This window comes from Dothidotthia symphoricarpi (genome assembly GCF_010015815.1).
Source record: "Dothidotthia symphoricarpi CBS 119687 unplaced genomic scaffold P153scaffold_2, whole genome shotgun sequence".
Lineage (NCBI taxonomy): Eukaryota > Fungi > Ascomycota > Dothideomycetes > Pleosporales > Dothidotthiaceae > Dothidotthia > Dothidotthia symphoricarpi.
In genome coordinates, this window is record NW_022985009.1 from 1,595,431 (window position 1) to 1,623,351 (window position 27,921).

Below are 27,921 nucleotides of genomic sequence, written 5' to 3' on the forward strand. Positions count from 1 at the left end.
CCCGTCCCAAAGCGCAACAAGTTTCACAAAACCCTCACAAAACAGGTGCCATCCTCCATCCAAGGCGCCAAATGGTATGTGAATGAAGCCAAAGGTAATCAAAATTCGCGGATCTACCGTCAAGGATCTCACACCACGATGGACCTAGCTAGTTGCAGTGGAGCAAAGCTTGCGACGTCCGGGAAGGAGCGCAAGAGAGATGAGTTCATTCATTACCGTCATGTGCGGGGCGTCCTGCAAATGGCCATCTCGGACGTCGTCGTGTCAAGACCTGAAACACGGCCGTCTGTAACAAAGTGGGGCCTTGGAGGGGCCCGTGTCCAGAAACTAGTGTAGAGTCCGTCTCCGGCGCTACAAGTCTGACATCCCGAGGCTCAACGGGCGCCAGCTCCCATGGGTCATTTGCTCGAATCTCACCTCACATATATTGGGCCACGCAATACGAGAGACGTGGACAGAGAACATATTTCATTCTCCCACAGCGTTCCAGGTAATGACGTCAATCGAGTACCATGAGCATGAGGCATACTAAATACCAGCCATTACGGCGCAATGGCCTAACACTGACCACGAAACCTTGCATCTCGCATTGCATCCAGCAAAGCAGCAAAAAAGAAACGGGGTATCAAATCGAAAATCCCTCGGCAGGAAGAAGCCTCCCAATGCGTAGCGATAAAAGAGAGCGGCAAAAATAGTAAGAACCAAGGGCAACACGAAAGCAACAACACGAAAGTGTCCCGTGCCCGGTTCCCTAACCCACAATATTGTGGAAAACGCCTGCGCTCCCAACCGCGCGAAAATATGAGAAATTAAGATAACAAGAAAGTACGGCCGACATCTCATCCTCATTACGTAGTGTCCGTTGCCGTTCCGGGTCGTATTCATGGAAGCGAGATGCTTCGCGCTACACCATATCTCCTTTTCGATACTATCGACCCTCCGAGACGGGCATGAGACTGCTCCGTCGAGCCCTGTCAACTCTTCCTGTAATCATCTCGTCAAGCATTCTAGTCATCTCCTCGATGTTCTTCCCAGTGTTGTTGGAAGGCGGTGGTAAGAACGGTTTCGGACTGGTAGGTGATGTTGGACCTTTGGCGACAAGACTCACGCCACTGGCTCTTATGCTGCTCCCCTCGCTATTGCTGCGCCGGTACATCGAAGTTCGCCTGCTGCCCGGCGATCCATCGCTCCCGACATCGTGTGCGTTCTCGTTCTTCTTCCGGGCTGACGTAAGCGCTGCGATCATTCGCTCTTTATCTTCGAGTTGTGCTCGCAGACTGCTGATCTCTGCATCTCTTTCTGCAATGGTTGCAAGCAAGCCACCATCCTCGCTACTCCCAAGCTTATCTCTGATCGACATTGAGACGCGGGAGTGGCTCGATCTCCGTGCTTGTAACAGACGTTTCTCTAATGTGGTGATGTACCGATTCCTGTCGGCAAGATCTGCTTGTAGTGCATGTATCTGTGCACCCTGACTCGCACTGCCGTCGCCGTTCTCTCCTACTGAATCGTCTTCTTCGGATCCGTCAAGGCCATGAGGAGCGGAGGAGTGATGCGAATGACTCGTCCGTGGTACTTCAAGTGTGGCATGGCTTGCGCATGAACGTATGGAACTCGGTCGCATGTCGCCCGTGTTGCTGAAGACAGAGCCGCGGTGGAAGCTCAACGAAGAAAATGACGGGCTGTTGTTGACACCGAGAGACTTCGAGCTTAAAATCAGCCTATTGAGATGCTCGATGCGCTCTTTCAATGCCGTGCGAGCCAACTGCATCTCGAGTATCTGCTCGTGATGCCGTTGCCTGTCTTCAAGTTCACGCGCTCTTTCTTCCTCTCTGTCTCGTTGCAGCTCATCTCCATATTCTTCTTTCGTTTCCTTGGCCTTGCCTCCTTCGAGTTGTTTCTTCAGCTCTTGAATTTCCAATCGATAGCGGTCCAGTAGCGCCCGGCTCCCTGCATCTCCGCCAGTGCCCATGGACTCGTCTGCTTTCTTGGCATGGCTAACAATGTTGTTCTTGGCTCGAGACGCAAATTTCAAGGTGTTGAGTGTCTCGCCTGTATGGTTGGATGCTGCAGCAGTGCTACCGCTGGCCCCGATTTGGATTGTGCAAAGAATACTGACCAGAGAATTTCCGGAGAGAGCGGGCTGCAGAAGTCGAGTGAGCTTACTATCTCTGTACGGCAAGTGTGTGTCGCCCTTGCCCTTGTTCTTCTCTGCTTTCTCCTTGTCACTAGCCAATCGACCAATTACAGTGCCCAGCGTGAGCAAGCTCTTGTTGATATGGGCACCTTCAGTCCGTCGCACTTTCTCGTCGGCTGCTTTTTCGGAGCCTGCCAAGTCAATCAAACTGAGCGTGGACACTCGAACGCCTCCAGGAACGACGGCGGACCGCTTGTTGTGGTTGGTATCGCCAACAGGTCCAGGGGCGCGTTCTCTGCTCTCGACGACAATCTGCACAACCGCATGACTGCGCGAGCTGTGCGCATTGAACTGGGTTCCAGCAACTCGTCTAGCATTGTCACCCCTAGCGATGACTCTGAGGAGCTGGGTGGGACTTTGCACGATTTCTTCTTTCAGTGGCGTCGCATAAACCCCGCGTTTGCTATCCTCACGTAGCTTGATCTCTTCCTGCTGTCCGGGCTGGCCATTGGCACTCATCACAGGCCCCGCCAACAGGTCGTTTATCTTTTCGTTGTAGATTTCGAGGTAGCTGACTCTCAGCAGGAATTCTCGGTAAGGTGTCTCGCGGATGTAGGAAAAAATGTCGGTAATGGCCAATGGAATGACACCTGGGTTCGTCGCTGTTCCTTGCATGGAAAATGTCTTGCCGGTTCCTGTCATCCCGTAGGCAAACACGGTGCCGTGATAGCCCTCCATGACCCGTCGAACCAGTCGCTTGGCGGCAGCATCGTATACGCGGGCGTTGTTGTCTTGTGTGTCAAATACGTTGTCTGAATAGATACGAGTCAGCGTTGCATTCTTTTCCCTGTTTCACTTTGTGCCACTCTACCATAGACGTAGTCTCCGCCTTCTCGGCCTCTATATGAGACAAGTGCGCGTTTGTTGTCAACTCCCCACTCCATCTCTTGCTTGCTGTCCTTGGCCCCAACATCTGGCCGTACTCGCACGCTGACGATGACGTTGCCTTTGCCATCTTTCGAGCTCGAGTTCTTGGTCTCTGACCGCCCCCTCGACTCGTCATCTATGTCCTCGAAGGTCGTCGCGCTCGTTGCGTATGATCCTTGCGGCGAAGAGTTCCGGCTCTGTGGAGGTGAAGGTAAGCTCAGGTGGCTGGTGTCGACAGCCACAGAATCCACGCTGCCATTGAGGAAACTGGTAGGCGCCAATGGTGATTTTGGGAGCAAACCCCGCGCTCCACCGATGTTGGACGTTCTCGGTTTCTTGAGGCTGCTGTCCCGGGAGTGTAGCGACACCTTGGGCGCGCTCGACATGCGCTGGTTGACTGTCTCGCCGCTGGGTGTCGAGCTCGTCGAGAGCGGGCTGGCAGGGTTTGATCTCGCCATATGTCTGGGCGGCTGCGGGAATGCCCCGATGCTGACGGTCTTCCGTAGCGACTTCCCAACAGGGAGCGAGCCGGCAGGGGAGACGTTGGCTAGCGTAGGGACAGAGGGCGAAGTGTTGTGTTTGGGGCTCGGCCGGTAAGCTGGCGAGGAGGAGACGGCGCGGTTGGAGGCTGCGGCACTAGGAAGGAAGGAACTGGAAGGGACGCGTGATGCAGGGCCAGCGGTAGAATTTCGCGTTTTTGCTACCGGCAGCGAAGGCAGCGGCCCAGACGGGGGCGCGATGGATGGCCTGGACGGGCGCGGGAGCGTGTTGCCCGACATCTTGTTTGGCTCGTCCAGTAGACGCCTGCAGATGGCTCTCGCAGCTATGGAGAGGTGCTGGGATGCGCGGATGCAGCCTGCACCTTGCTTTTTTTTACTGGAGCCCTACGTCCACCGCGCACACATCCGTCGCTCCCCCAGACCTCTTCACCACTCGAGGTCGATGGCAGCGCCGCTGTTGCGTGGGAAATTGTTGGCGGACGGGCGGTCCAGTGACGTTTTCGTGCAGCCGCGTTTGCTGCGTCGACGGGAGACAAGCTGCGGCAGCAAGCGCGTTGTGGGCTGGAGGCGGACGAATGCAGCTGAACTAGGATCCCTCGGTCTGGAGCTCGAGCAAGGCACAGAACGCGACAATACAAGGCGTCGAATGTCACTACAGTCGCGACTGTGGTCTGGAGTATTGCGAGGATGGTAATATGGTGAGGCCCTCAGGGTCCTTAGGACGGGAATCGAAAGCTTCGCGGGGACCAAAGGAGCGTAGTTGTCGGCAAGAAGCGTGCCTGTCGGCGATACTACCCAGCAAGCCTCTCGCTGTTGCAGGGGGACTCGGCGCAGGGACCGCCCGAGGATAGACGCCAGTTCTGTGGAGAAGGAGAATCGAAGGACCAGCTTGCACTCTAAAAGAGCGTAGATGATGGACATGGGCAGGCACAGCAGTAGCAATAGCCGCAGCAGCAGCAGTCGGAGCATGCCTCTTTCCTGCGGTAGGCAGGGGGATAGGGGCGCGCATTTTGCGGCACTGTTGACTGGCGATAGACTCAACTCACCAACCCAATTGGTGAGCCCAAGTAATTAAATCGGGTGCGACCAGCCTCAGAGGCACAGTTGCGCACCAGAGCTGCAGGCCCGTGTGCTATCCACCTCCACCCTGCAGCGACACGAGCAGCACGAGCAGTTCATCACCCAGTCCGGCTGACTCGCCATGCAACCACTGGTCAGCGCTCCTCCCCGCTCCAAACTTCACGACAATGCCAGATGATCGCAGATTCCAGCCGCCTTCCAACTCCTGCGGGAGCTGATCCTCACACGTCACATTACATCTGCTGGCCCCTCACCTCGCGACGACTTCTGAGAAGTGGCGGGCCGTTGGCCTACACGCCCCTTTGGGTAATCTCCCGAGTCACCAAACTACCACGAATGGGGGTTGGATGGTGCGGGGCCAGGCTTGGATGCCAATCACTGTGCATCTCGTCACGTCCAGCCTTGTGAAGATCACGTATTGTTTATAGCATCAATGCGTCGCCACGCCCCTGGTATATAGTGTTTTGTGTAGAGCTACAGTCAGGAGAGGCTTCTTGTTCTTCTTGTTCACGTTGCTCTTGGAAGCATAAGCCATGCTTTGCGTTTAGCGTTACAGAAGGGCGTGCTTCTGTGTCTGCTGAAGTTGCTTACAAGAAAGTGATAGTCTGTAGATGCGGGGAATGGTTGTTACCTCAAACGGTAGGACACTGATATGTAGACATGGCCTGTGCGAATTGTACTACATGTCATCTCCCAACTCGAGTCTCTCCATTGTATATTTCATTGCGCCATCATAGTACGACATGAAGATCCGGAACACGCCGTAAGATCTGCAACTCGGGCGCATGATCCGGAGTAGCTTCGATGTCCAAGACAAACCATCTCGATGATACATGTCACTACTATAAAAGCACCCTGTATCGATACCCCATGCCATTGATAACGAGACTAAGCAGACTGGTGTAGGTAACGCATCACAACACGTCATACAGTGGTCTTCCTGGGGCCAGTGACAAAAGCAATGATCGGTCAGAATAAACATCATGGCATTCAGTTGCGAGCTTTCAAAGCGTACCCCATCCAAAGAAATTCTTGCCGACGTTGGTCACGGCGAAATACTGGAGTCCCCACAATGTGAGGTCGATGCTTAACTCCAAGGCTCCGCAGAGTGCTATGCGAGAAGCGTGCGTGCCAACCGTTCGCCAGCTCAAGTCGCTAAACCCAGACAACGGCATTACGGTTCGAACCGGACCTCCTCGACGGGCATAGTAGTGTGAGGCAATCAGCCGGAGGACGACTAGCTTCAGGGGCAGCACTGCGAGCCCGACGATCTGTGACTTGACAATCGCACCAATCATCTGAGAAGGTTCAGTGGAAAGCTGGGTAACACGATGATGAGGGTTTGTTCCCATCACCCGAGAACCGACGCTCTGCGCAGGAACGACTTCGGTATGGCTTGAAAGTACGCGTGGAGGCAACCTGACCTCCATCTCAACTATGCCTTCGCGAGAGGTTATCCTGATCCTGGGGTCATTTTCATCCTGGTCGTACTCGAATGCCGGGGTTGGCGGTGTGGTCGGGCGTATCAATTCGACTATCGTCTCGATTGGGATTGATACAACGTCGCTGCGAGGTTCCACTATATTCTGGTCTTCGGTATGAGCGACCGGAAGCTCTAGTCGTGACATGTTTGTGATCTGAGTGCCACCGACATCTATAGTCTGTCCCTCACCCACGCTGGGCTTTTGCAGTGTTTCAATCGACTGGCCCCAACCAATTGCTACAAGCAACCTGTTGATCGCATCCCGTATGAAGAGTGGCGACTGTCTTCGCAACCCTAGAATGGCTGTTGTCCGATCTTTCCTGGGAGTTTCCGGACTTTCTACGTCCGCGTTATCAGGACGGATGACGGAGATCTCGACAGCGTCATAAATGGCCGCGTGTATCCAGCGTTCGTAAAAATGGTCTGCGCAAACGAGAACGGCGGGAGAAGTTAGCACTGCCTTCAGGAAGTCCATGGCAGAGGCAGATGCATTGTAGTGTAAGGAGAGAGGTAACAGCGGAGACTCGTTTGAAAACGGAATGAGCGACTTCCAGTGCGGTAGTAGTGGCAGCGCTGAAATGATGCCGAGACGTTGCAAGCAGGCATGGTATGAGAAAGGATAGAACAGAAGTTCGAGGACTGGACGAACACTTGGAGCAGAGTTAGTGGTTGCACAGTTCACGGTTGATAGCGGACTAACCCAAACTTCAGAGTGCTCCGCGTCCGTCGAAACAGTCGACGTGTTTTCGAGCTTGCTCGTGTTGCAAGAAGCAGTCGGTCGATGGGTCGGTGAACGTGAGTGATATACACGAAGGTTTGTATGCACATGGTAGAGAATATACGAGAAGCGAAGCCCGTGTAGATGATGGAATGGCCTGAGACGGCGAACTCAGAGGCAACGATGCGTGCGAATGGAAGAGCATCTTGGATACGAAACGTCTATACACCATGAGCTGAGCTTTGGTGACTGGCGACAGCGGACGAAGCGTACCAGTATTCTGTATCGTACCGCACCCATCCACCATGTGCAGACGTTCTCGGCCAGTGTAGAGATCAGGGCAAATGCATTGCCCGCTGTGTCCTCGGCCTCCAGCCCCTCCAAGCGCTCCTCGTAAGAGCCCGGCGGTCCAGGAGTGGGCAGTCGTCGCCATTCAACCACTCCAACCGAGGCGAGCACATCATTCTGGGCTTTCCTGAGCCTCTTTCCATAGTCGTGGCTGCGGGGATTCACGGGATTGCCGCGTTCATCGTACAACTGGATGTAGTTGTTCACGTTGGACTCGAGATATGCTCGGGGAATTTCCGACTGTGACGATTCAAGCTGGACATATTCAGTAGACTGCGTAGCGACTTGAGTGGGCTCGAAGGCTGATCGTCCCTGGCATTGCTGTCAGCCAGGTATGCTGCGTGTGGATGATCTTCAGCAGTCGACGCACAAACGCGATCTTGTCCAGGTAGGCTTGGCGGCCCATGGAAACGATTGTGTTCTGCGACTCTCACCGACGTCAGAGGGGCAGTTGGAGCATGACAAGCCCATGCTGAGCTCGACAGTTGTCGCGTGCAGCTCGAGGTCTGACGCGCCTTCCCACCATGCTAGCGCGCCTTATCGATAAGAAATTTTCCAGAACACCTACCAGAGCCTCGAACAAGGCGCAGCTTCGAGATTGAACCTACAGCACAATGGCGGCGCAAAGGGCAGCAGTCAAGACTACCTACGAAGTCAATCGCACTCTGCAGCCCATCTATTCGGGTGGGAGTCTAGCTCTTAGTGAAGATGGCCGCATACTGGCCGCGTCTCTGGGAGAAGACGTGCTGCTCACAGATCTTTCCAATGGCAAGGAGCTGGGCAGGGTACAAAGCGTACGTCCATGTTCTTCTTCACGACTGCCTAGAGCATGCTGACAGTTCATAGGATGGCGAGGCAATCACAGCTTTGGCTCGTAGGTCAACTACACGTCTTGCGACTGCTTCTTCATGCTGATTTGAGTCCAACAGTAACGCCTTCTGCCTCCCACCTGATCATTTGCTCGCGATCGCTTTCCATGCGCATATTATCGCTTCTCCCTTCCGACACCGACGATGAGATGCTCCAGCTTGAGCTCCTCCGAACATTGCGACCGCACACTTCGCCCGTGGTTACGTTGGCGGTAGACCGGACAGGCACGCTCGTAGCAACTGGCGGCGCAGATGGCGTTGTCAAGGTGTGGGACATTCGCGACGGCTACACGACACACAATTTCCACGGACATGGTGGGGTTGTGTCAGCTCTACATTTCTTCCAGGTTGAGGTTGCGGACAGGGACGATGCATCAGAGAACAACAAGAAATGGAAACGCACCAAATCACAGCCAGAAGAAGATGAGGAAGCTCAGCAAGATGGCAGGCTCGAGTTCCGACTGGCGTCTGGCGCCGAGGATGGCAAGATCCGCATCTGGAACCTGCACAACAAGAAGAAGCCCGTCGCTGCAGTCTTGGATTCGCATGTCTCCGTCGTGCGATCGTTACAATATTCGCCCGAGGAGAATGTTCTGGTTTCAGGAAGCAGGGACAAGACGTTGATACTATGGGATTCGCAGAAATGGAAAGCACAGCGGACTCTTGCGGCTCTAGAAGGAATCGAGAGCGCAGGCTTCGTTGCAGCCGGGAAGATCATATTTTCCGGCGGAGAGAATGGCCGAGTACGACTCTGGTCTGCATCGACTGGCCAGGAACTCACCCAGGAGCAAGAGCCAGGAATCGAGACTGATGAAATCGTCAACATCCTGCACCATGCCTCGCTACCATATCTGGTTTCCGTACACGCCGATCAGGTCCTCAATTTCCACGCCCTCAAGTCAGTGGAAGCCTTAGTTGACGAGACTATCGAACCGCTCTCCATCTTCCGACGCGTGTCTGGCACGCACGACGAAGTCATCGACATGGCTTATGTCGGACTAGACAAGTCTCTTTTGGCTCTGAATACCAACTCAGAAGACATTCGGATAGTTACACTGAATGAGTCCGACCCCACAGACGGAGCCACCCAGGGCAGATATTTTGGCGCAGATGTAGGGTTGCTGAAAGGCCACGAAGATATCGTCATCTGTCTAGACGTGGACTGGTCAGGGCACTGGCTCGTAACAGGTGCTAAAGATAACACAGCACGACTCTGGCGACTGGACCCTGCGAACGATTCTTTTACATGCGCTGCTGTTCTTACCGGACACGCAGAGTCGTTGGGAGCAATCGCCCTGCCACACACCATACCCCAAGAATCTTCAGCAGCATACACCGATCCATTATCGCACCCACCAGCATTCATCGTGACGGGTTCCCAAGATCGGACTGTAAAGCGATGGGACGTCACAAAAGAAGTGAAGCAGAAGTTGCGCGCAAAGTACACCCGGAAAGCCCACGACAAGGACATCAATGCCATCGATATCGATCCTTCCAGCAGCTTATTCGCTTCAGCATCGCAAGACCGCACGGTCAAAATTTACTCAGCCACCGAAGGAGAAGCTATCGGAGTATTGAGAGGTCATCGCCGTGGCGTGTGGACCGTCAAATTTGCGCCTAAAAGCTCGCAAGCCCCTAATTCCGGCAGCAAGGGTTTGATCGCAACGGGTAGCGGAGACAAGACAGTCAAGATCTGGAGTTTAGCAGACTACAGCTGCCTGCTCACCCTCGAAGGCCATTCCAACAGCGTCTTGAAGCTCGCATGGCTGCCCTACCGTCCAGTCGACGCCCGCGACAAGCGTGGGGCACAAATTGCTTCCGCAGCCGGTGATGGACTCGTCAAGGTATGGGATTCAGTGTCCGGTGAAACGATGTCGACACTCGACAACCATACTGATCGTGTTTGGGCCCTAATTGCACATCCTGCGACAGGCACCCTGGTATCTGGTGGTGGCGACAGTGTCATTACCTTCTGGGAAGACACAACCACAGCGACGCTCGAGGCCGCCACAACCGCCGAAACAGAGCGTGTGGAGCTAGATCAGAAGCTGCAAAACTACGCATATGCTGGGAACTACCGCGAGGCCATCACACTGGCCCTGCAGATGGACCAACCCGGCCGCTTGTTCTCACTGTTCAAGAGCGTGGTTGAGACGGAGAAACCAGACGAGGGGAGCATGTCCGGCCTCGATGCCGTCGACGACGTCCTAGGAAACTTGGCAGATGAGCAGCTCTATAAACTTCTTTTGCGTCTGCGAGACTGGAACACAAACGTCCGAACCGCTACTGTGGCTCAGAAGATTCTCTGGACCGTCGTCAAGTCTTATCCTGCATCGAGGCTCGCAAGTCTGAGACCTGCGGGCAAGGTCGGGGCAAAGGGCAGTCTCAAGGATGTGCTCGATGCCATTAAAGCGTACTCGGAGAGGCATTACAAGAGAGTGGAGGAGCTGGTGGATGAAAGTTATCTTTTGGATTTTACACTTCGGGAAATGGACGAAGTGGGAGGCGAGATGCAAGCCATCACGAACGGCACGTCGCATCTGGGGTTGGAGCGAGATGTAATTATGGTTGAATAGGTGTTCTGAGTATGTAGAGAGAATATACCCTGTCCTCTAATCCTACGCACGTATATATCTTTCCACTTACTCTACCCTGTCTCTATGACGCAACCGCCAAAGCATACATACATCTTCAGAAGCTTTTGCACGTCTCTTTAATCAGAGAACATCTTCGTTGTGCTGACGTTGATCCTGCACACTCGTTAGCGATCGCTCCATACTCTTCTCACGCACCACAACAACAGAAACTCACCTGCTCCAGCCCTTGCCCAGCCTCAGCGACTCGACAAACCGCGCCGGCCAGTACAAATGATATAAGACGAAAAACGGCAACGGATCCTCGAGCGCAAACGTGCCATCCCGCCAATACACGACATGATACAGAAACGTTTTGATCCCACGCACGACACTATCCCACGCCCCCTTCGCAAACAAGAACTCAAGGATAGGCAGAAGGACAAACTCGATCAAATCGTGCCCAATCCAGTAGTAACTGTACGTCGGCGCCCTAGGAAACACAGGCACGCTTTCCAGCGTGCTCTTCCCGAATATAGACAGATACGCGTCGGCCATCTCGGGCGTCTGGGCAAAGAGCACGACGGCCGTGTGCGCGCGCGGGTTGCATTCTATGGGGTAGAAAGACAGTTCGCCGTCGGCCTCCTCCGAGACGAGGAAGTCGAAGGATAGATGGCCTGTGAAAGTCTCGCCGCCGTGCGATACAACGCGTTCGGTGAACTTTAGCATCTCCTGGCTGAGGCTCGAGTATGCGGGCAGCGGCTCGTAGTGCATGAGCAGCTCGGAGCTGGGGCAGGAGGTGAAGGCTTTGACTTGTCCGCGGATGACGAGCGCGTGGGTGCAGTACTCCTTGCCCTGGATGAACTGCTGGAGCTGGAAGGGGTTTGTGCGCGAGATGTTGAGGTTGCGGATGTAAGTTGACGTTTTGTCTGCGGTGGGGAAGGGGAGGAGTGTCATCATGTTGTTTCTGGCGTGGTCGTCGACGCCAATCGGTTTCATGATGTACTTCTTGCCCAGCGTGGTGCCGTCTTTGCCGTCGAAGTCTCGTAGGAGAATGTTCAGCGCTTGCTCTGCGCTCGTGCAGCGGTAGCTCTCTGGGATCGGCAGGTTGAGAGACGCGATGTAGTCGATGAATTTGTCCTTTTCGTGGAATTTCTCCACTACGTGCTCGTCGAATTGGATGGCTTCGAAGCGGCGGCCGTGTGATAATGCTTGTGCTTCTGCAAGCCGTACGACTTGGCCGTCCTCAACTGCGGCCAGCACGCTCGAGCAGCTTATCCATAGATCAACTTTTTCGCTCCGGATGATGGAAAGGATAGAGTCGATGTATGGCTCCGCATCGTCTCCATGCGGTGCTTCCAGGCGGTAGTACTTTGCAATTGCGCTGGAGAAGCGTCCTGGGGAGAGGGAAGAAATGTCAGCGCCGATGATGCGGTGGGAAGTGTGTTGTGAAAGGACGCGCGCAATGGCAAGGCCCTTGGTCATGGAGACACCTGTGACGAGGATAGTTTTGCGTTGAGACGCCGCATCTTTCTGGGCTTGAATTTGGATCTGAGTTCTCTTGCTGGGTACATCGCGACCAGCTCTGAGTTTCGTAACCGCGAGGCTGAGGAGAACAATAGTTGCCGACACAGGAATGCCAATGAAGCTCAGCACAAGCAAGAAAACATTCTTCACAAGATGACTGTAGAAAAAAGGCACTCTGCCACCCTTTGACTCTCTCATCTTGCTTTGGTGTTTGACGTGTGTAGAACGTGACCGCGCACCCAAGTCGCGCGATTTTTTCTCTTCTGCCGCTGTGGAGTGACGCAAACCTCAATGTCTCGACAACCAAGCGAACGCCAATAGACCTAGCGGCTGAGACGGCTCATAGGCCAGACTCTCCTCATTTACATGCATATGTGTGCGCGCCGTTCTTGCCCTCTTCTGTACGTTAGCCGTCTTCGCGTTGCATCTTAGTCTACACGTCATGGTTATTACATTGTTACTAGTAGCATGTGAACCCTGGTAGTTTTAGTTTCGGTCAGAGGTCGAGACTCAGAACACTCCGCTGTCGGCAAAGGATCATGCCGTGTAATGCATGTGAATGTAGTGGGGGGGTTTATTTGTTTGTTTACAAAGTGGGTCTTCAAGATACATATACGAGACACGTACTATGTAAGTGGCAATTGAACGACGCGTTTCAAGGATTTCATGGGACGCTGTTGTAGTATTCAAGAGCTATACGGTTACATCTGCATGCAAAGCCATGGATCTCTCCACGTATAGTCCTCATATCACGCCACTACATGTCCTGCAACAACTACCTGCCTCAATATGCATGCCTTGGTTGTGATCATTCGATCCTGTTGTGATGTGCAGTGTGGGGGTACTGATTGCTTCTCCTAACCAACACAACGGGTGATCTCAACACCATCCTGTGGAAAGTCAGTTCGTGATCTGAGCAGGATGACTGCGTGAAGTAAACTCACAGGTTCGCCCGTTGGCTCGTAGCTGTTCACCAACTTGCTCTCATACACCAAGTTCGGGTTGCCCTTGCTCTGATTGAACACTGCCTCACCGTACCTCTTCTCGTACATCTTGACGTTCTTCTCTGCGATACCCTCGGTGTTGCTCGAACCGCTTTCGTTCGCCTTCTTCACCTTTTCTTCAACACTGCTCCTTACATACTCTAGGTATGGTGGGTTTCCAGGCTTGATGACATTGTCGGCCGCCAAGACGGTACCTTTTGTCACCAACTTCAGCTCTTCGCAAAGCTTCAAGTCAGTCGTATAGGCGGGCTTGTAGTGGTCCAGGAACATGAGGTCGATGTGTTTCAGCTGGCCAGAAGAGTACAGGCGTGCGATTGATTCATCGCTCGAACCTACAACGACCTTGACGACATCGGAGAGCCCTGCAAGGTCGACGAGGGACATGATTACAGCAGCGAAAGCAGGATCGCGTTCTAAGCTGAAGTATCGCTCGCCGCCTGCTTTGCGGACTGCATCGCCGAAGAGGATACAGGAGTATCCAACATAACCACCCAGTTCGACCTGATATTGTTATTAGACGTAGCGAGTGACTTCCTGGCGATCTCCATACCATTGTTTTTGGCTTCACTTCCGCGATCAAATCTGTGACGATTTTGCCCTTGTCCTCTCCGACGTTCATCAGATACTTTTTCGTGCGGCCATATTCGTCGATTGCATCGCGAACCTTCGTAGGCGAGCCTCGTATCTCTTGAATCTTCGGGTGTGAGTATACGAAGTGAAGAAGCTCAATTTCGCGTCCGTCGTCAAAGAAGCTACCCTCCTTCTCCTGCGCGGCGTACGCTTTGCTCTGATCGAAACTGCCCATGATTGCTATTGAGGTTGGGGGAAATTGATTTTGCGTAGAGACTTGCAATTACGACGCGTCCAAGTTGCCCCTCAACGCGTGGACCCTAGTGCGGGGTGATGCTTAATGATGACGAAAATAGCGCAGGTACAGTACCTGGTTTTGGAGATGAAAAAAGTCGAAAGTGTCGGTCCGCAACCATAGTATCATTCCGTGGGGTAATATGCGCGCCAACCTTTAAAAGTCATCATTAGCAAAGACCCTTAGTAGCTTTCTTGTTGATCATACTCTTAATGGACAAACGCGGGATGTCTATGCAGTTGGAATCTGCCGTTTCTTACGTCAAAATGCCGTGACGCACATGAACGCATGGTTACATGCGGACATGACTAGCATGTTGATGTGCCATGTGCATACGCGGTTGCACGACGTTTGGACAGCTCTTCGGGTGGGGCGATCTATGGACGAGACTGGCTGGCTGAGTGCTGACGTTGAGATGTACCTGTCGTCAACGACTCTAGAGCTCTGTCGGCCATACTAGCCGCTTAGGTCTCCAGGAATGGCATGATCTTAGGCGCCAAACCGTTTCCGGTACGATCTCTCAACGGCCCACAGTGCCCCAAACTTTATCTATCCGATGCGGGAACTAAGATCGTAGAGATCTTGTAGAACGTCATGTAAAATTCGGATTGTGTGGTGTCCTGGGGTTGTGATGGCCGTAAGGAGAGAAAAACTGGCTCCAATTCTGGAAGGGGGAAGTTGACTGCATAGCTCGGTAAATTGGCGGTACTGCAGGGTCCGGTACTGCATCTACTATTCAGAGTCGTGAAATGGCGACAAGGAACTTGCAATGTTGCCCCGCAGTTGCAAATAAGGGTGTTTGGTGCGGCCTCCCCGGGGCGTACTCCGCTATATGCACTAAACATAGTTAGCACTAGTACTACACCAGTTCTGTCCCTGACCAGAGGCAATTGCAAACACAGTGCTTTTTTTTCAACCATGCAATGGCTTGTAATTGCATGTGGCATTTCAACTTTCCCATTTTTTCTTCGCGCCGGAACCGGCTTCTCTTCTGACCCTGAAAGTCATTTCATCATTGGGAGCCAGTAATAGTCTAGTCTACCGCAAGTACATTTGTACCAAGTCCACATAGCAAGGAATCCATCACTGCGCTGCATCATAAGCGTAAAAACGCGTATGGTTGACGTCCTCGGTATCATTGTGAGCCAATTAAGCGAGAGCGTGATGTGAGAGGGGAATTTTTGGTCTAAAAGATGGCCAGTCCAAAATGCTTTATATAGTGACCATAACCCCGTACTTTGGCCAGCCAGACACTCAACGTATCTCATACACATCTTTTAAACTTTCCCATCATGTCTGACCTTAAGGCTTCCGTCACCGAGACCCAGAACGGCTTCCATGTCGAGGGTTACGAGAAGATTGAATACGAATTCACCTTCCTCGATGGCATCTTCAACACTGCCAACCCCCAGCTCTCCAAATGCTACGAGCGTTGGGGCCGCTGCCTTGCTGTCATGGATTTGAACATCTTCAACATCTACGGCAAGCAGATGCAGGCATACTTCGACCACTACAACCTGCCATTGACGATTCACAAGACCATGATTGGCGAGAAGGCCAAGTCCATGGAGACCTTGTTGAGCATCGTCGACTCCATGACTGAGTTCGGTATCATCCGCAAGGAGCCCGTTCTGACAGTGGTATGTATCAACAGCCTCCGACTTAGTATCAAAATGACTGACAACGTTAGGGTGGAGGGTTGGTGACTGATGTTGCTGGGTAAAATATAACTCTAAGGCACTCTGGCCGGATATCTTTTGAAGAACTTTATTGACTCGAAAAAATAGTTTCGCGTGTGCTGCATACCGACGAACCACCAACTACATCCGTATCCCCACCACCGTCATCGGCCTGATCGACGCCAGCGTCAGCATCAAGGTCGGTGTCAACTACGGCAACTACAAGAACAGGCTAGGTGCTTACCACGCACCTATGCACACATTCCTCGACTTCGGTTTCCTGAAGACTCTTCCTGAGGCACAGGTCCGAAACGGTTTCGCAGAGCTCATCAAGATCTCTACTTGCGGCCACAGGCCCACATTCGACCTGTTGGACAAGTACTGCGAGCAGTTGATCACCACACGCTTCGGTCGTGAGGGTGACAACGAGGAGGTTCGCAAGGCTGCGGATGAAATAAACCGCGCCGGTATCCACGAGATGCTTAAGCTCGAGACACCCAACCTCCACGAGATCGGTCTTGACCGTGTTATCGCTTATGGACACACATGGAGTCCTCTCCACGAGGTGAGTGTCACAGACGACATGACCTCGAACCATTACTGACAACGTGACAGCTCTCTCCTCCTGTGCCCCTTCGTCACGGTCACGCCATCTCTATCGACATGGCGTACTCTGCGACGTTGGCCAACCAGCGCGGTCTCCTGAGCGACGAGGAGCACCGACGCCTACTCAACCTCTTCTCCAGGGCAGGTCTGTCCATGGACCACGAGATGTTCGACGAGGAGATGCTCGAGAAGGCTACCGCAGCCATTCTCAAGACCCGTGACGGCAAGCTCCGTGCTGCTGTCCCCAACCCCATCGGCACATGTGTCTTCCTGAACGATGTCACAGCCAAGGAGATGAATGAGGCTCTGCGACGACACAAGGAGATCCTCAAGGAGTACCCAAGACAGGGTGCTGGTCTTGAGGCTTTCGTCGATGCTAGCGACACCGGCTACACATTGAACGATGTACCAGTCGAGGAGGCTATGAAGAAGGACGCGAAGGTCATGGACGGTCTTAGCAACGGTGCCGTAAAGGACCCTGCTAAGGGCCAGGCTAACACCCTCCCTGACGGTTTGGCTGAGGTGATGGCGAACGGTTACCCCAACGGGCATAAGAACTAAGTTTGAGTCGCGAACTAGGAATTATATGCAAGGGTATAGATAGTGGTTGAAGCAGGTGGAAAAAGTTCTTCAGTTGGCGGTTGTCTCCATATTTCTTAGAGAAAAAACGCACTGCGCTTTGCGCCCATCAGCCGACAATCAATATATTGTTCAGCTCATCATAACATTGTCTTCATCATTGTGTGAAAATCTGACACTCACCACATCACGATCGTGACATGTCCACTTCATTTTGACACATGACAAGAAATTGCAATGTGCCGCAGTCCTCATAGCGCCTTTGTTCAAGGCAACATGACAAGAAAACTCTGCACGCTGCGACATGCACGTTTCGCACAAACGACAAAATAACATGTTCAGCGCCTTTTGTCATGGGACAAATGCGTCGCACAAAGGAAAAAATATGTACTCCATAAAAATCGACACCAGCGTCCCATCGCCATCACTAAAGACGACCCAACGAGACGGCAGCTTCCTACAGGAGAGTTGTTCTCCGGAGCCACGCCACCGTGAGGTGACTGGCAACCAAAAGCAACAGTGATACTAATGGTCGTGGCTGGCTCCGTTAGCTTTTTTGATATCGAAAGGAAGCAGAAAGTTGGGCGAAAAAGTTTGAGACCTAGTAAACGGGCTAAATTAGCGCAATTACATAAGAAAAGACTCCATATCACACAGTATCATGCCGTGGTTTTACCGAAGTTGGTCGATGCGTTGTTTTGTGCATTGGTGTAAGCGGACTCAGTAGTTCGCAAAGGACGTGCGTTAAACATCGACGTTTCGCACCAGGGACCTAGTATCACTAAGGTACCGCGTCAGTGTAAAATACACTAGGTTAGGTAAAATTATACTACGTATAAGGGTAAATTTATACTTTTATACTATATTTAGCTAAATTTACCTAATATTTTAAATAATTTATATTAATATTAAAAGATTTATATACTTTATTACTTTTAAATTACTACTGCATAAGAAATCTTTATAAGGAAAAGAAAGTAAAATAAGTAAAAATAAACTTTTATTTATAATTATTATATAATTACTACTTCTTCCTTCTAAGCCTTAACTAAATTATATATTCTAGTATAGTACCTAATAGATTAAATACTATATTAAAGCTATATTACTATAAGTAAACTACTTATAGATAGCTTAAAATATAACTTTATACTAATTAATAATAAACAGGCTCTTACTTAACTTAAATATATTAGGCTAGAAAATAATACTATTAAAGTTATACTTAGTAGTAAAGAGTATAATAATTAGGTTTCTACTATAGTTAAGTAAGTACTAAGTAGTAGTATTATTACTTAAGTAACCTACTATACTAGTATAATATAAAAGAAATATTATAAAGATTATATAGCTATACTTAGTACTAGTCTAAGAATTTATAATAATATAATATTAATTATTTATAGCTAGAATACTATTTAGACTATATAAGATATCTAAAGTAGAGATATTATAGTAGTATATATTAAATAAGAAAAAGTAAGTTTTAAATAAAATAGCCTAAAGTTACTATTAGAAATATACTATAGTTCTAAAGGTACTAGGTATTAGTAGTATAGCTATATCTAAGCTTACTTTATTTAAAGCTATAAAAGGACCTACTTTATTATTATTATATATAAATATATAGTTAGAAGGGACTTATTAGTAGCTATTAATATAGTTATTTTATAAACTATAATTAGTATTATTAATACTAAAAGTAAAAGGTTAAATTAAAGTTAGCTTATAAAGTAAAGTAAGTAAAATATATAGTAAATACTATTATATAAAAAGTAATAGTAGAAGTCTTTATACCTATTACTATAAGTAGAGAAGTAATTAGGACTAGTATAGGTATAAAAGTAAGTAGTAACTAATTAATTACTATTTAAATAAAATATAAAGACTATAAATAATAAAGGATATAATTAAGAATAACTATTTCTAAGTTAAAGAAATTAAAAGGTTAGAGTTAATAAATAAGTATAAATAAGTTAAAGTAGGTAAAAGTATATAAAAGTAAGGTTATATATATATAGGCTAAGCTATAGTAATATTTAGTTATAGTAAAAATACTTATAATTCTAAAAATATTAGCTACTTAAACCTACCTATTTAAATAGTATTTATTAAGGTTATAAAAAGAAAAACTTTATATAATAGTAGTTAGTAAGTAGCGTTTACTTAAGCTATTATATAAGTTATACTTATTATTATAGCTTCTACTTTAATATAAGAGATACTAATAAACTTAACTATTTATAGATACTTAAAGGTTTATAATAAAAAATAATATACTTAAGAATAATTTAATAATTAATACTTTATATTAAATAAGATCTACTTTATTAGCTTTATACTATAATTCTAGATACTAAGTACTAATAATAGTAATATTTTATATAATTCTTAAAAGAGGCAGAGACTTTATATACTAACTATAGTAGGAGTTAGTATAGTTATATATAATTATTTTATATTAGGTATTTAGTAGACTACTATATTAACTTTATAATACTAGTTACTAAGTTTAAGCCTAATAAAGAGTTTAAGAAAGAGTAAGCTATAAAGTAATTAAACTACTTAAAAGATACTAGATTTAAAGAGAAATAATTATACCTATAGCTTTATTATAAATTATATAAATTACTTACTATTAATAGAAAAGTATATAGTAAAAAATTAAATATCTATACTACTTAACTTATTACTATTATAGACTTCTTTATTATAAAACTTTATAAATAATACTCTATATAAGTAAAGTATATTATTCTAAGTAATTAGATATATTTATAATATCTTAGTTTTAAGTAGTATTAATATACGTTAGCTACTAGTACTATATTATATTAGTATAAATATAAATAAGTATACTAGGCTTAAGGCTGTTACTATAGCTATAGTAAATATAGTAGTAGTACTACTTATACTTATAGCTATATATATACCTACTACTATAGTTACTAGCTTATTACTTTAATAACCTAAAAATATTAAGTTTATACTGCCTAGTTTACTTATAATAGTTACTATAATTACTACTATAGTAACTATAGTTATAGAGCTAGTACTATATTCTACTAAATATAGTATAGATTTATATATAGTATTATATAAGGCTATATAGTATACCTTTCTTTAAGAAGCTAGTTTTAACTTTTAAAGTAAAGTTTTATAGTATTCTAGCTACCTTCTTAGATAGTAATATATAAGAAATATTTTTAGTATATATACTAGTAAATCTTATAAAGTCTATAGTACTTAGCTAATATTCTAGTAGCTATAAAATATATATAATTAATAAAACTACTACTATACTTATTACTACTTCTTACTATAGCCTTTTTAATAGTAGTAGGCTAAAGTTCTATAACTTTATATAAGATAAGATTTACTATTCTACTACTTATATTATAAATAATAAATCTATTATTAATTATAAACTAGGTATCTTATACTATACTATATAAAGTCTTAAAGTATATAATATAGTAGACTCTAGTTCTATTATAATAATAATATCCTTAAGTTAAGAAAATTTTAATAGGTTAAAGCTAGCCTTTTTAATAGCTTAGAGTATATAGTCTTTTATAATATTAAACTAAACTACTAGTATAGTTACTACTAAAGTAATAAGTAAGGATCTTTAAAGTACTTTTTTATACTTTTTATTAAAATTCTTAATTAAATAAGCCTTTACCTATATAAGGAAATCTATATACTAGTATAGAAGTAATTAATAAAGTCTTCTTAAGCACCTTTTTATACTTTAAGTTAAAGTACTTAATTAAGGGAGCCTTTAGCTAAACTAGAAGATTTATAATAATATTAACTAGTTACTTATATATACTTTAAGTAAATATAAAGAAAATCTTAAATATATATTCTATTTATTAGCTATTAAGCTAAAGCTCTATCTTTTAAGATACTATAGTAAGCTTATAAAGACCTAGTTTATTTATTATATATATCTAAATTATTTATACTAGTCTTAAATATATTACTATTATTTTAGTTATTTTTATTACTTATAGTATTCTTTCTTATATTACTTAAGTTAGTAGGTATAAGGTAATTATTTTAAAATAATATAGCTTTTAATAATATTATATATTTTTTACTACTAGATTTAATATTAGATAGCTTAGAGATCTCTTTTATATTATTACTACTAGAGTCTTTATATATATTAAACTAACTATTAGCCTAGCTATATATATTATATATATTATATAAGGTCTATTATAACTTTATATTTAGTTAGAATTACTTTTTTTAGACTAATACTTTAAATTTCTTTAAGATTACTATATATTACGTAGTTATTAAAAAATCTATTACTAAGGAGTAGAATATCTCTAATACTAATATATTTTATAAGGTTTTAACCTTTAGCTATATATTTTATAGAAAGATATTTCTTATATTAAAGATCTACTAAGCTTTATATATATTACTAATATACTTACTAGTATTTACTAATATATAGTTAGGTACTCTATATAGTATTTAAGAACCTAGTTAGGTATCTACTTTATTTATAGAGTAGTTATCTTTAAGTACCTATAGTAATTTAGTATCTTTACTAGGCTAGCTATTCTAGGCTAAATATTAATAATCTTATAACTCTTATAATTCTATACTAGAAAGGTATATAAGTAAAGATTTAATATTATTTAGCTTATTTATACTAGACTAAGTAGTAAATATAGTAGTTTTATAAGAAACTCTCTACCTTACTAAAAGATAACTAGTAATAGTATTTAACTACTACCTCTTTAATTAGGATAAGTATTTCTATATTAGCTATTTATTTAGATTATATAAGCTATAACTACTAAAATATATACCTTTATTAAAGTATAAAGTTATACTATATAAAAGTACTAAGTCTTTAAACCTATTATAAGGTTTAGCTTTAGGCTTATTCTTATATACTAAAGGAGTTAGAAATAGCCTTATATATCTAGAAGTAGAGCTTAATATTAAAGAGTATACTTTCTTAGTTTACTTATATATAAGTAGTACTATTAGTTAACTTTAGTTTAGTAGATTACTTTACTCTTTAATTATAACTATTCTATCTTATATCTTTATTTTAATATATTCTTTATACCTCCTCTAGTAAACTTTAGTAAAATATTAGATATAAAGTAACCTCTTATATAAACTAATATAATATAATAATTTACTAGCCTTAGACACCCTTAGTTAATAATTAATTAGAGGACCTAGAACTTCTTTATATAGGTTAGGTAACTTATATATAATTTAGTCTTCTTTCTCTTCTACTAGTCTTTTATATTAGTATAATAAATCTTATATAGGTCTTAGTAAACCTACTTCTTTTTACTTAAGTAGTAGCTTTCTTATAGTTTATTTATATTATTTATAATACCTATTTAATTAGCTACCTACTATTAAAATTCTTAGATATAAATAGCTAGTACTATAATATAGTATTTTATATTATTATTGTAAGGAGCTAACTCTAAGAGTAGTTACTAGTATAAATTAGATAAATTTACTAAGAATCTATAGTACTAGTTTTTCTTTACTTATAGTTCTTTTAGTAGCGTACTAAGAGTTTCTAAAGTATAGGTAGTAGTATAGGTATTAGTAGTTAGGCCTACTAAGCTCTAAGGCTTTACTTACTAAGGTTCTACTAGGCCTAGCCTATTATATAAGCCTTCCTCTAGCAAAAATTCTTATATTTTAACTCTACTATAATATAATATATTAACTTATTACTAATACTCCTGCCTACGTTTATACGTATATTTTTAGCTTTAACTTATATATACTTTTACTTCTCTTACTCTTCTTTATTAATATAGTTAATACTTATACTAGTACTATTTCTAGTAGTAAGTAGTCTACTTTTACTACTCTTACGCCTACTTAGCGCAAGAGGAAGAAGGCTAAGATAGATACTTAAAAGGCTAATCTTACTAAAGCTAAGGCTAAGCTCTTTACTACTACTTCTACGTCTATATCTAACTTATTTAGTAAAGAACTTAGTATAAGTTTTCTATCTAAGTTTTACCTATTCTCTTACCTATTTTCTAATATTATTTAAATAGACGCCTACTTTATAGCCTACTAACTACTTTACTTTTATAGTTAATACTTTCTTTATTAGTAAGCTTAACTCTTCTTATTATATTAACTATATAATATATCTAGCTACTTAGAGTAAAATTTATAAGTTTAATAAGAGTAAAGCTACTTACTATTACTACTTTACTAAAGTAAATTCTACTTATTATACTATAAGTCTACTAGAATTACTTTCTTCTCTTTATTTATAGCTAATATTTTTATAAATATAAGGGCACTATAAATAGGTAATTAAGATATAGGATAAATAGGTATTTATTAAGAGATTAGACAAATCCTTAGGGTGTAAGCCCTAGGGATTTATAAGTACTATATACTAGAGCTCTAAGGGCCTTATACCCTTAGCCTAGAGGTCTATTAAAGGTAGGCTAACAGGAGCTTAGATAGAAATACCTATAATAGAGCTTCCTCTCTTCTTATAGTTTATCCTAAACTGCTAGAATTTTTAGAGTAGATAAATAGGTATTTAATTTATATAGTTACCTTAATTAAACTCTATAAAAACCTCCTATAAAGGAAAAATAGTTTAGGAGAAATATAGTACTAAATTATTTAAGTTTTTCCTAAGCTAGTTCTTAGATCTAGCCTAGAGGCCTACTACGCTAGGCCTACGTCCTTATTACTAAGTCTTTATAACTTTAGTAAGCGTAGCCTAGTTTATTATAGGTAACTGCTAGGCCTCTATAAAGGGTCCTATTTACTGTTATTTCTAAATTATAATCCTTAGGGGTATAGTTATACTTACTATATATTATTATTAGTAACTTTATATTTATAAGTTTTGCCTTATTAGGTGCCTATTAACTATATAGATAGTTTATTAGGCTCTATTACTTCTTTAGCCCTATTCTAGGGGCTTTATAATACGTAATTATATAAAGTAAGGGCTTAATACAGAGTTTACTTATAATAATTTATTATTTACTTACTCTATTATTATAGTTAGTATTTACGCTAACTTATATAATTATTTATAGGCTAGTATTATTCTTATAAGGTATATTACTAGTAGCCTTCTTAGAGGTTTATTTTATATAGGTAGCACTTACTTTAATATTAGTACCTATTATACTCTCTATAAGGTTTATAACTGTAGTTCTTCTATAGAAGTCTATTAGCTCTCTATAAGTAGTTTACTAAGTATAGTCCTAGTATCTTAGGCAGTATTTATTATTTATTTATATTATAATAACTTTTTATAGTTATTAGTATACGTAAAGTAAGGTAAAGTAGTGTAGTATTACAGTAGTTCTAAAGGGCCTATACGCGTATACTAGATAGGTATAAAATACCTATGTATTACCTTATAACTCTAATATTACTATAATAACCTTCTTCTTATTAACTTACTATACTTCTACCTTCCTATATTAGTAATACACCTCTACCTAAGCAGATCTACTAGCTCCCTACTAGTATAGCCCCTTAGCCTACCCTTACTTACTTCTAGTATATAGGCTATATTAACTTTCTTACTACTACCTTCTAAAAGTGCCTTTCTAATAGTACTATTATATTATTTTTTAAGCTATAGTAGGGTAATAAGCTGTACTATAAATATAAGGCTAGTTAAGGTATCTATAGTAGTTATTCTAATACTAAGACTAGAGGTTATACTAAGGTAAGTTCTTTATTCTATTCTATCTATACCTTGTCTATTACTAACTCTAATAGATTCTACCTAAGTTCTATTACGCTGTTAATATTCTTAACTACTACCTTAAGTATACCTTATATAAGACTTAGGAGTTTACTAGCTTTATATCTACTACTAACTCTAATATACTCTTTATAAATAACTAGGTATAGGCTAACTAGGTAAATACTTATACCTATACTAAGGCTTATTATAAGAGTTTCCTTAAGTATAATTATACTAAGCGCTGTACTATTACTAATAGTAGTTTCTTTACTATAGCTTTTAGTTAGGCTTATTAAGTTTCTGCTTAGTATAACTTAAAGTAATATAAGGTTAGTCTACTATTATTCTAGTATCTTCCTATTACTAATTTATTCTAGTTAGGTCTTAGTACTACTAGCCTGTATTATTCTAATAATATTATTATTTATACTTCTATAGAGGCTTACTTCCTACGTAATAGCGCTTCTAAGAATATTAACTAGCACTTCTACTACTATAGCACTAATATTTCTAATACTAAGAAGGAGGAGATTTTATTCTTACTATTACCCTAGAAGCGTCTTTATTTAGTAGCTTCTTATACTTCTAGTTAAAAGGTAGCTAGTAGTACTTCTAGAAAGGCTTTTACTACTAGCTTCTCTAGTTCTTTAATAGCTAAGTATAACTCTAGCAGTGTTAGTTCTAACTCTATAGTATTCTAATAAGTAACTATAAAGGTTCTTTTAGTAGATATATATTTTAGTTTCTTTAAATAGTATAAGGAATAATAATTATAATTTTCTATCTTTATTAAGGCCTATATTATTCTGTACTAGTTTGTAATTTTAGTTTTAGAGGTAATTACTATACTATAGCTCTAGCTTTCTTTTTCTTCTTCTTTTTAGATATTCTTTCTAGGATATTCTTATTTCTGCCTTAGTAGATTATTAACTTCTAGATCTAGTAGGGCCTCTACCTTCTACCTACGTCTCCTAGGCAGCCTATAGGTACCCTAAGACGTATCTTATAAGTTTACTAGATAGTTTTAGAAAATCTTATTATAGTAATTAAGATTCTTAAGTAGTTCCTAGGTAGTATTCTTATTAGACTAACCTAGCTACTTTACCCTATACTTCTGCCTTTAGGTAGTAGTATTATAGTGTTCTATAATTTCTTTAACTTTATATTTATCTTTAGGTAAAGTATTCTTTAAAAGTTATATAAGTCCTAGCTAGAAGCCCTTCTTAGTAAGGGGTTCCTACTATAGTTTAAGTAATAATATATTAAACACTAGATATATACGCTCTATAAAAGGTAGTAGTACTAGTTTATAAGCTAATTTTCTAATACGCTTTATAATTATAAAGGGCCTAAAGTACCTAGTATTAAATTTCTTTAAAGGCTACCTAGTAGTAATATTTTTTACTTAAAGGAGTACCTACTTACCTTTAGTATAGTATTTCTTAGAGCGCTTAGTATTATACTATTTTATTATACCCTTCTAGGTATACTTAAAGCTTTACTTTACTCCTTTCTATATTTCTTACTATTAAGTAAGTCTTCTAGTAACTTACTAGTAAAGCTTTAGTGCCTTTACGTCCTTATCCTAGACTTTAAGAGGTTACCTTAACTAGTGCTTATCTAGAATTCTATTAAAGCCTTTTAGGTTTAACCTAAATACTACCTTAATAGGGTATTCTCTATATATAGAGTACACTTTAGAGTTATACATATATTTAGTATATAGTAATAATAGGACCTAGTTATCCTACTTATAGTTTATATAGATGCGTAGGTATGTTTTAAGCTTCTAGTTTAGCCTTTTAGTCTAACTATTAGTCTAGGAGTAGAATACTATGCTTAGGTAATAGTTAATTTTAAGGTAGTAGTATATATTTAACTAGAATTAACTAGTAAATACTAAGCTATAATCTAATAGTAGAATATCTAGAGGTCCTTATTTTAAGAATACTTATTTAAGAAGTAGTTTAGCTACCCTCTAAGATAAGATTATTTTAGTTATAGGGAGGTAGTAGATATACTTACTAAACCTATCTACTAATACTAGAATTAAATTATATATATTCCCTAGGTTATTTTTTAACTTAGGTAAGTTAGTAATAAAGTCTAAGGAGTAATATTACTATACTATATTAGGTATAGAAAGAGGTACTAGTATCCCCTATAGCTTATACTATTAAATCTTATTTAACTAGTAAGTAGTATACCTTTTAATATATTTATAAATATCTAGTTTAAGGTATAGCTAGTAATACTTCCTTATAAGGAGATCTCTAGTCTTCTTAACTCTATAGTAACCCCTTATAAGATTATTATAGTTCCTTATAAGTATATTTTAGTATAGAGTAATATTATTAGGAATCTACACTTTCCTGCTCCTACGTAGAATACTACTAAGGTTAACTTCCTATAAGGTAGTACTCTTAATTACTTTACTATCTCTCTGTATTACTAGTACTTTATTTATAAGATAGGCCTTATCCTATTCTTAAACCTATTTAATAAAATTAGAGAACTATTCTAGAATTTCTAGTACGTAAGTATTTTCCCCTTATATAGCTTTATTTATAAGGTGTATAGGGGCTAGGACCTAATTATTAAGCTTATAGTCTAATACTATAGCTATATTAAAGTCCTACCCCTAAGCTTTAAATAATTTAGATTAACCCTAACTATTATAGCCTATAGAAGGGCTATTAAGAGCTAAGGGTAGTATACTACTAGTAGCTAAACTACTGTTAAGGAATTTCTATTTAGGGACTATTTTAAAGGGTTAATAGAGCTATACTAGCTTACCCCTAGGGTAGTCTTCTGCTAAAATTACCTAATTAATTAGTTAAGCCTTAGACTTTTAAAGAGTCTATATTTAAAGCTTCTATTAAAGTGTAGGCAATATTATATTATAAAGTGCCTATTATTCTCTAACTATAAGGCCCTGTGTATAGTTAGGGCGTCTTAAGGGACTGTTAGCTAGGTTTTCTAGTCCTAGCTTATATTTAACTTTAAAGTTAAATTAAGCTAGCTCTTCTACCTAACGTACTTATTTAGAGGAGAGTTCCTTTATAGTTATAAAGTACTAAAGGTTGTTATAATTAGAAAGGACTTAAATTATTAATAGAGTGTATTTAAGGTAGTGTTTCTACTGCCTAAATAATTCTATAATTATAGAAAGCTCCTTATTATATACAGTAGGGTAACACAAATAAAAAGTTACTTTAAAAGTCTACTATTTCAAGAGCGTATATCTTAGTTAGTAGTAGAGCTATAAATATAAAAAAA

At 42.3% G+C, this 27,921-nt stretch overlaps 7 protein-coding genes across 7 annotated transcripts; 2 read left to right on the forward strand and 5 right to left on the reverse strand.

Moving 5' to 3' along the window:
* Nucleotides 1-456: 456 nt before the first annotated feature.
* P153DRAFT_307248 (kinesin-domain-containing protein) lies at nt 457-4,321 on the reverse strand. Its single transcript, XM_033664660.1, has 2 exons — nt 3,009-4,321; nt 457-2,949 (listed from the first exon to the last, which is right to left on the reverse strand). The coding sequence occupies exons 1-2, from the start codon at nt 3,841-3,843 to the stop codon at nt 929-931; spliced, it is 2,856 nt and encodes a 951-aa protein (XP_033528622.1). The 5' UTR covers nt 3,844-4,321; the 3' UTR covers nt 457-928.
* Nucleotides 3,991-4,573, reverse strand: P153DRAFT_381418 (uncharacterized protein; the record flags this gene model as incomplete). Its single annotated transcript, XM_033670042.1, has 2 exons — nt 3,991-4,165; nt 4,221-4,573. The coding sequence occupies 2 exons, from the start codon at nt 4,571-4,573 to the stop codon at nt 3,991-3,993; spliced, it is 528 nt and encodes a 175-aa protein (XP_033528623.1).
* A 1,075-nt stretch (nt 4,574-5,648) lies between these two features.
* Nucleotides 5,649-7,599, reverse strand: P153DRAFT_280785 (uncharacterized protein; the record flags this gene model as incomplete). The annotated part of the gene is made up of 4 exons (XM_033663095.1): nt 5,649-6,777; nt 6,828-7,066; nt 7,119-7,505; nt 7,564-7,599. The coding sequence occupies 4 exons, from the start codon at nt 7,597-7,599 to the stop codon at nt 5,649-5,651; spliced, it is 1,791 nt and encodes a 596-aa protein (XP_033528624.1).
* Nucleotides 7,600-7,807: 208 nt separating this feature from the next.
* Nucleotides 7,808-10,575, forward strand: P153DRAFT_307253 (WD40 repeat-like protein; the record flags this gene model as incomplete). Its single annotated transcript, XM_033664661.1, has 3 exons — nt 7,808-7,987; nt 8,040-8,067; nt 8,123-10,575. Coding segments are annotated over 3 exons (2,661 nt in total), but the record flags the coding sequence as incomplete, so codon positions are not given.
* A 31-nt stretch (nt 10,576-10,606) lies between these two features.
* Nucleotides 10,607-12,547, reverse strand: P153DRAFT_307257 (uncharacterized protein). The gene is made up of 2 exons (XM_033664662.1): nt 10,874-12,547; nt 10,607-10,812 (listed from the first exon to the last, which is right to left on the reverse strand). The coding sequence occupies exons 1-2, from the start codon at nt 12,358-12,360 to the stop codon at nt 10,776-10,778; spliced, it is 1,524 nt and encodes a 507-aa protein (XP_033528626.1). The 5' UTR covers nt 12,361-12,547; the 3' UTR covers nt 10,607-10,775.
* A 472-nt stretch (nt 12,548-13,019) lies between these two features.
* Nucleotides 13,020-13,971, reverse strand: P153DRAFT_280779 (catechol O-methyltransferase; the record flags this gene model as incomplete). The annotated part of the gene is made up of 3 exons (XM_033663094.1): nt 13,020-13,052; nt 13,107-13,667; nt 13,717-13,971. 3 exons carry the CDS (start codon nt 13,969-13,971, stop codon nt 13,020-13,022), a joined length of 849 nt encoding a protein of 282 aa, XP_033528627.1.
* A 1,352-nt stretch (nt 13,972-15,323) lies between these two features.
* On the forward strand, nt 15,324-16,987 carry P153DRAFT_307262 (2-epi-5-epi-valiolone synthase; the record flags this gene model as incomplete). Its single annotated transcript, XM_033664663.1, has 4 exons — nt 15,324-15,671; nt 15,722-15,750; nt 15,819-16,275; nt 16,326-16,987. 4 exons carry the CDS (start codon nt 15,324-15,326, stop codon nt 16,875-16,877), a joined length of 1,386 nt encoding a protein of 461 aa, XP_033528628.1. The 3' UTR covers nt 16,878-16,987.
* Nucleotides 16,988-27,921: the final 10,934 nt, after the last annotated feature.

Bases quoted from the DNA above. Each gene is read 5' to 3' on its own strand.
- P153DRAFT_307248 (XM_033664660.1), bottom strand. From the start codon at position 3,843: ATGTCGGGCAACACGCTCCCGCGCCCGTCCAGGCCATCCATCGCGCCC. The intron at 2,950-3,008 runs GTAGAGTGGCAC...GTATCTATTCAG, and splicing joins AGGCGGAGACTACGTCTATG to ACAACGTATTTGACACACAA.
- P153DRAFT_307257 (XM_033664662.1), bottom strand. From the start codon at position 12,360: ATGAGAGAGTCAAAGGGTGGCAGAGTGCCTTTTTTCTACAGTCATCTT. The intron at 10,813-10,873 runs GTGAGTTTCTGT...ACGAGTGTGCAG, and splicing joins CTGGGCAAGGGCTGGAGCAG to GATCAACGTCAGCACAACGA.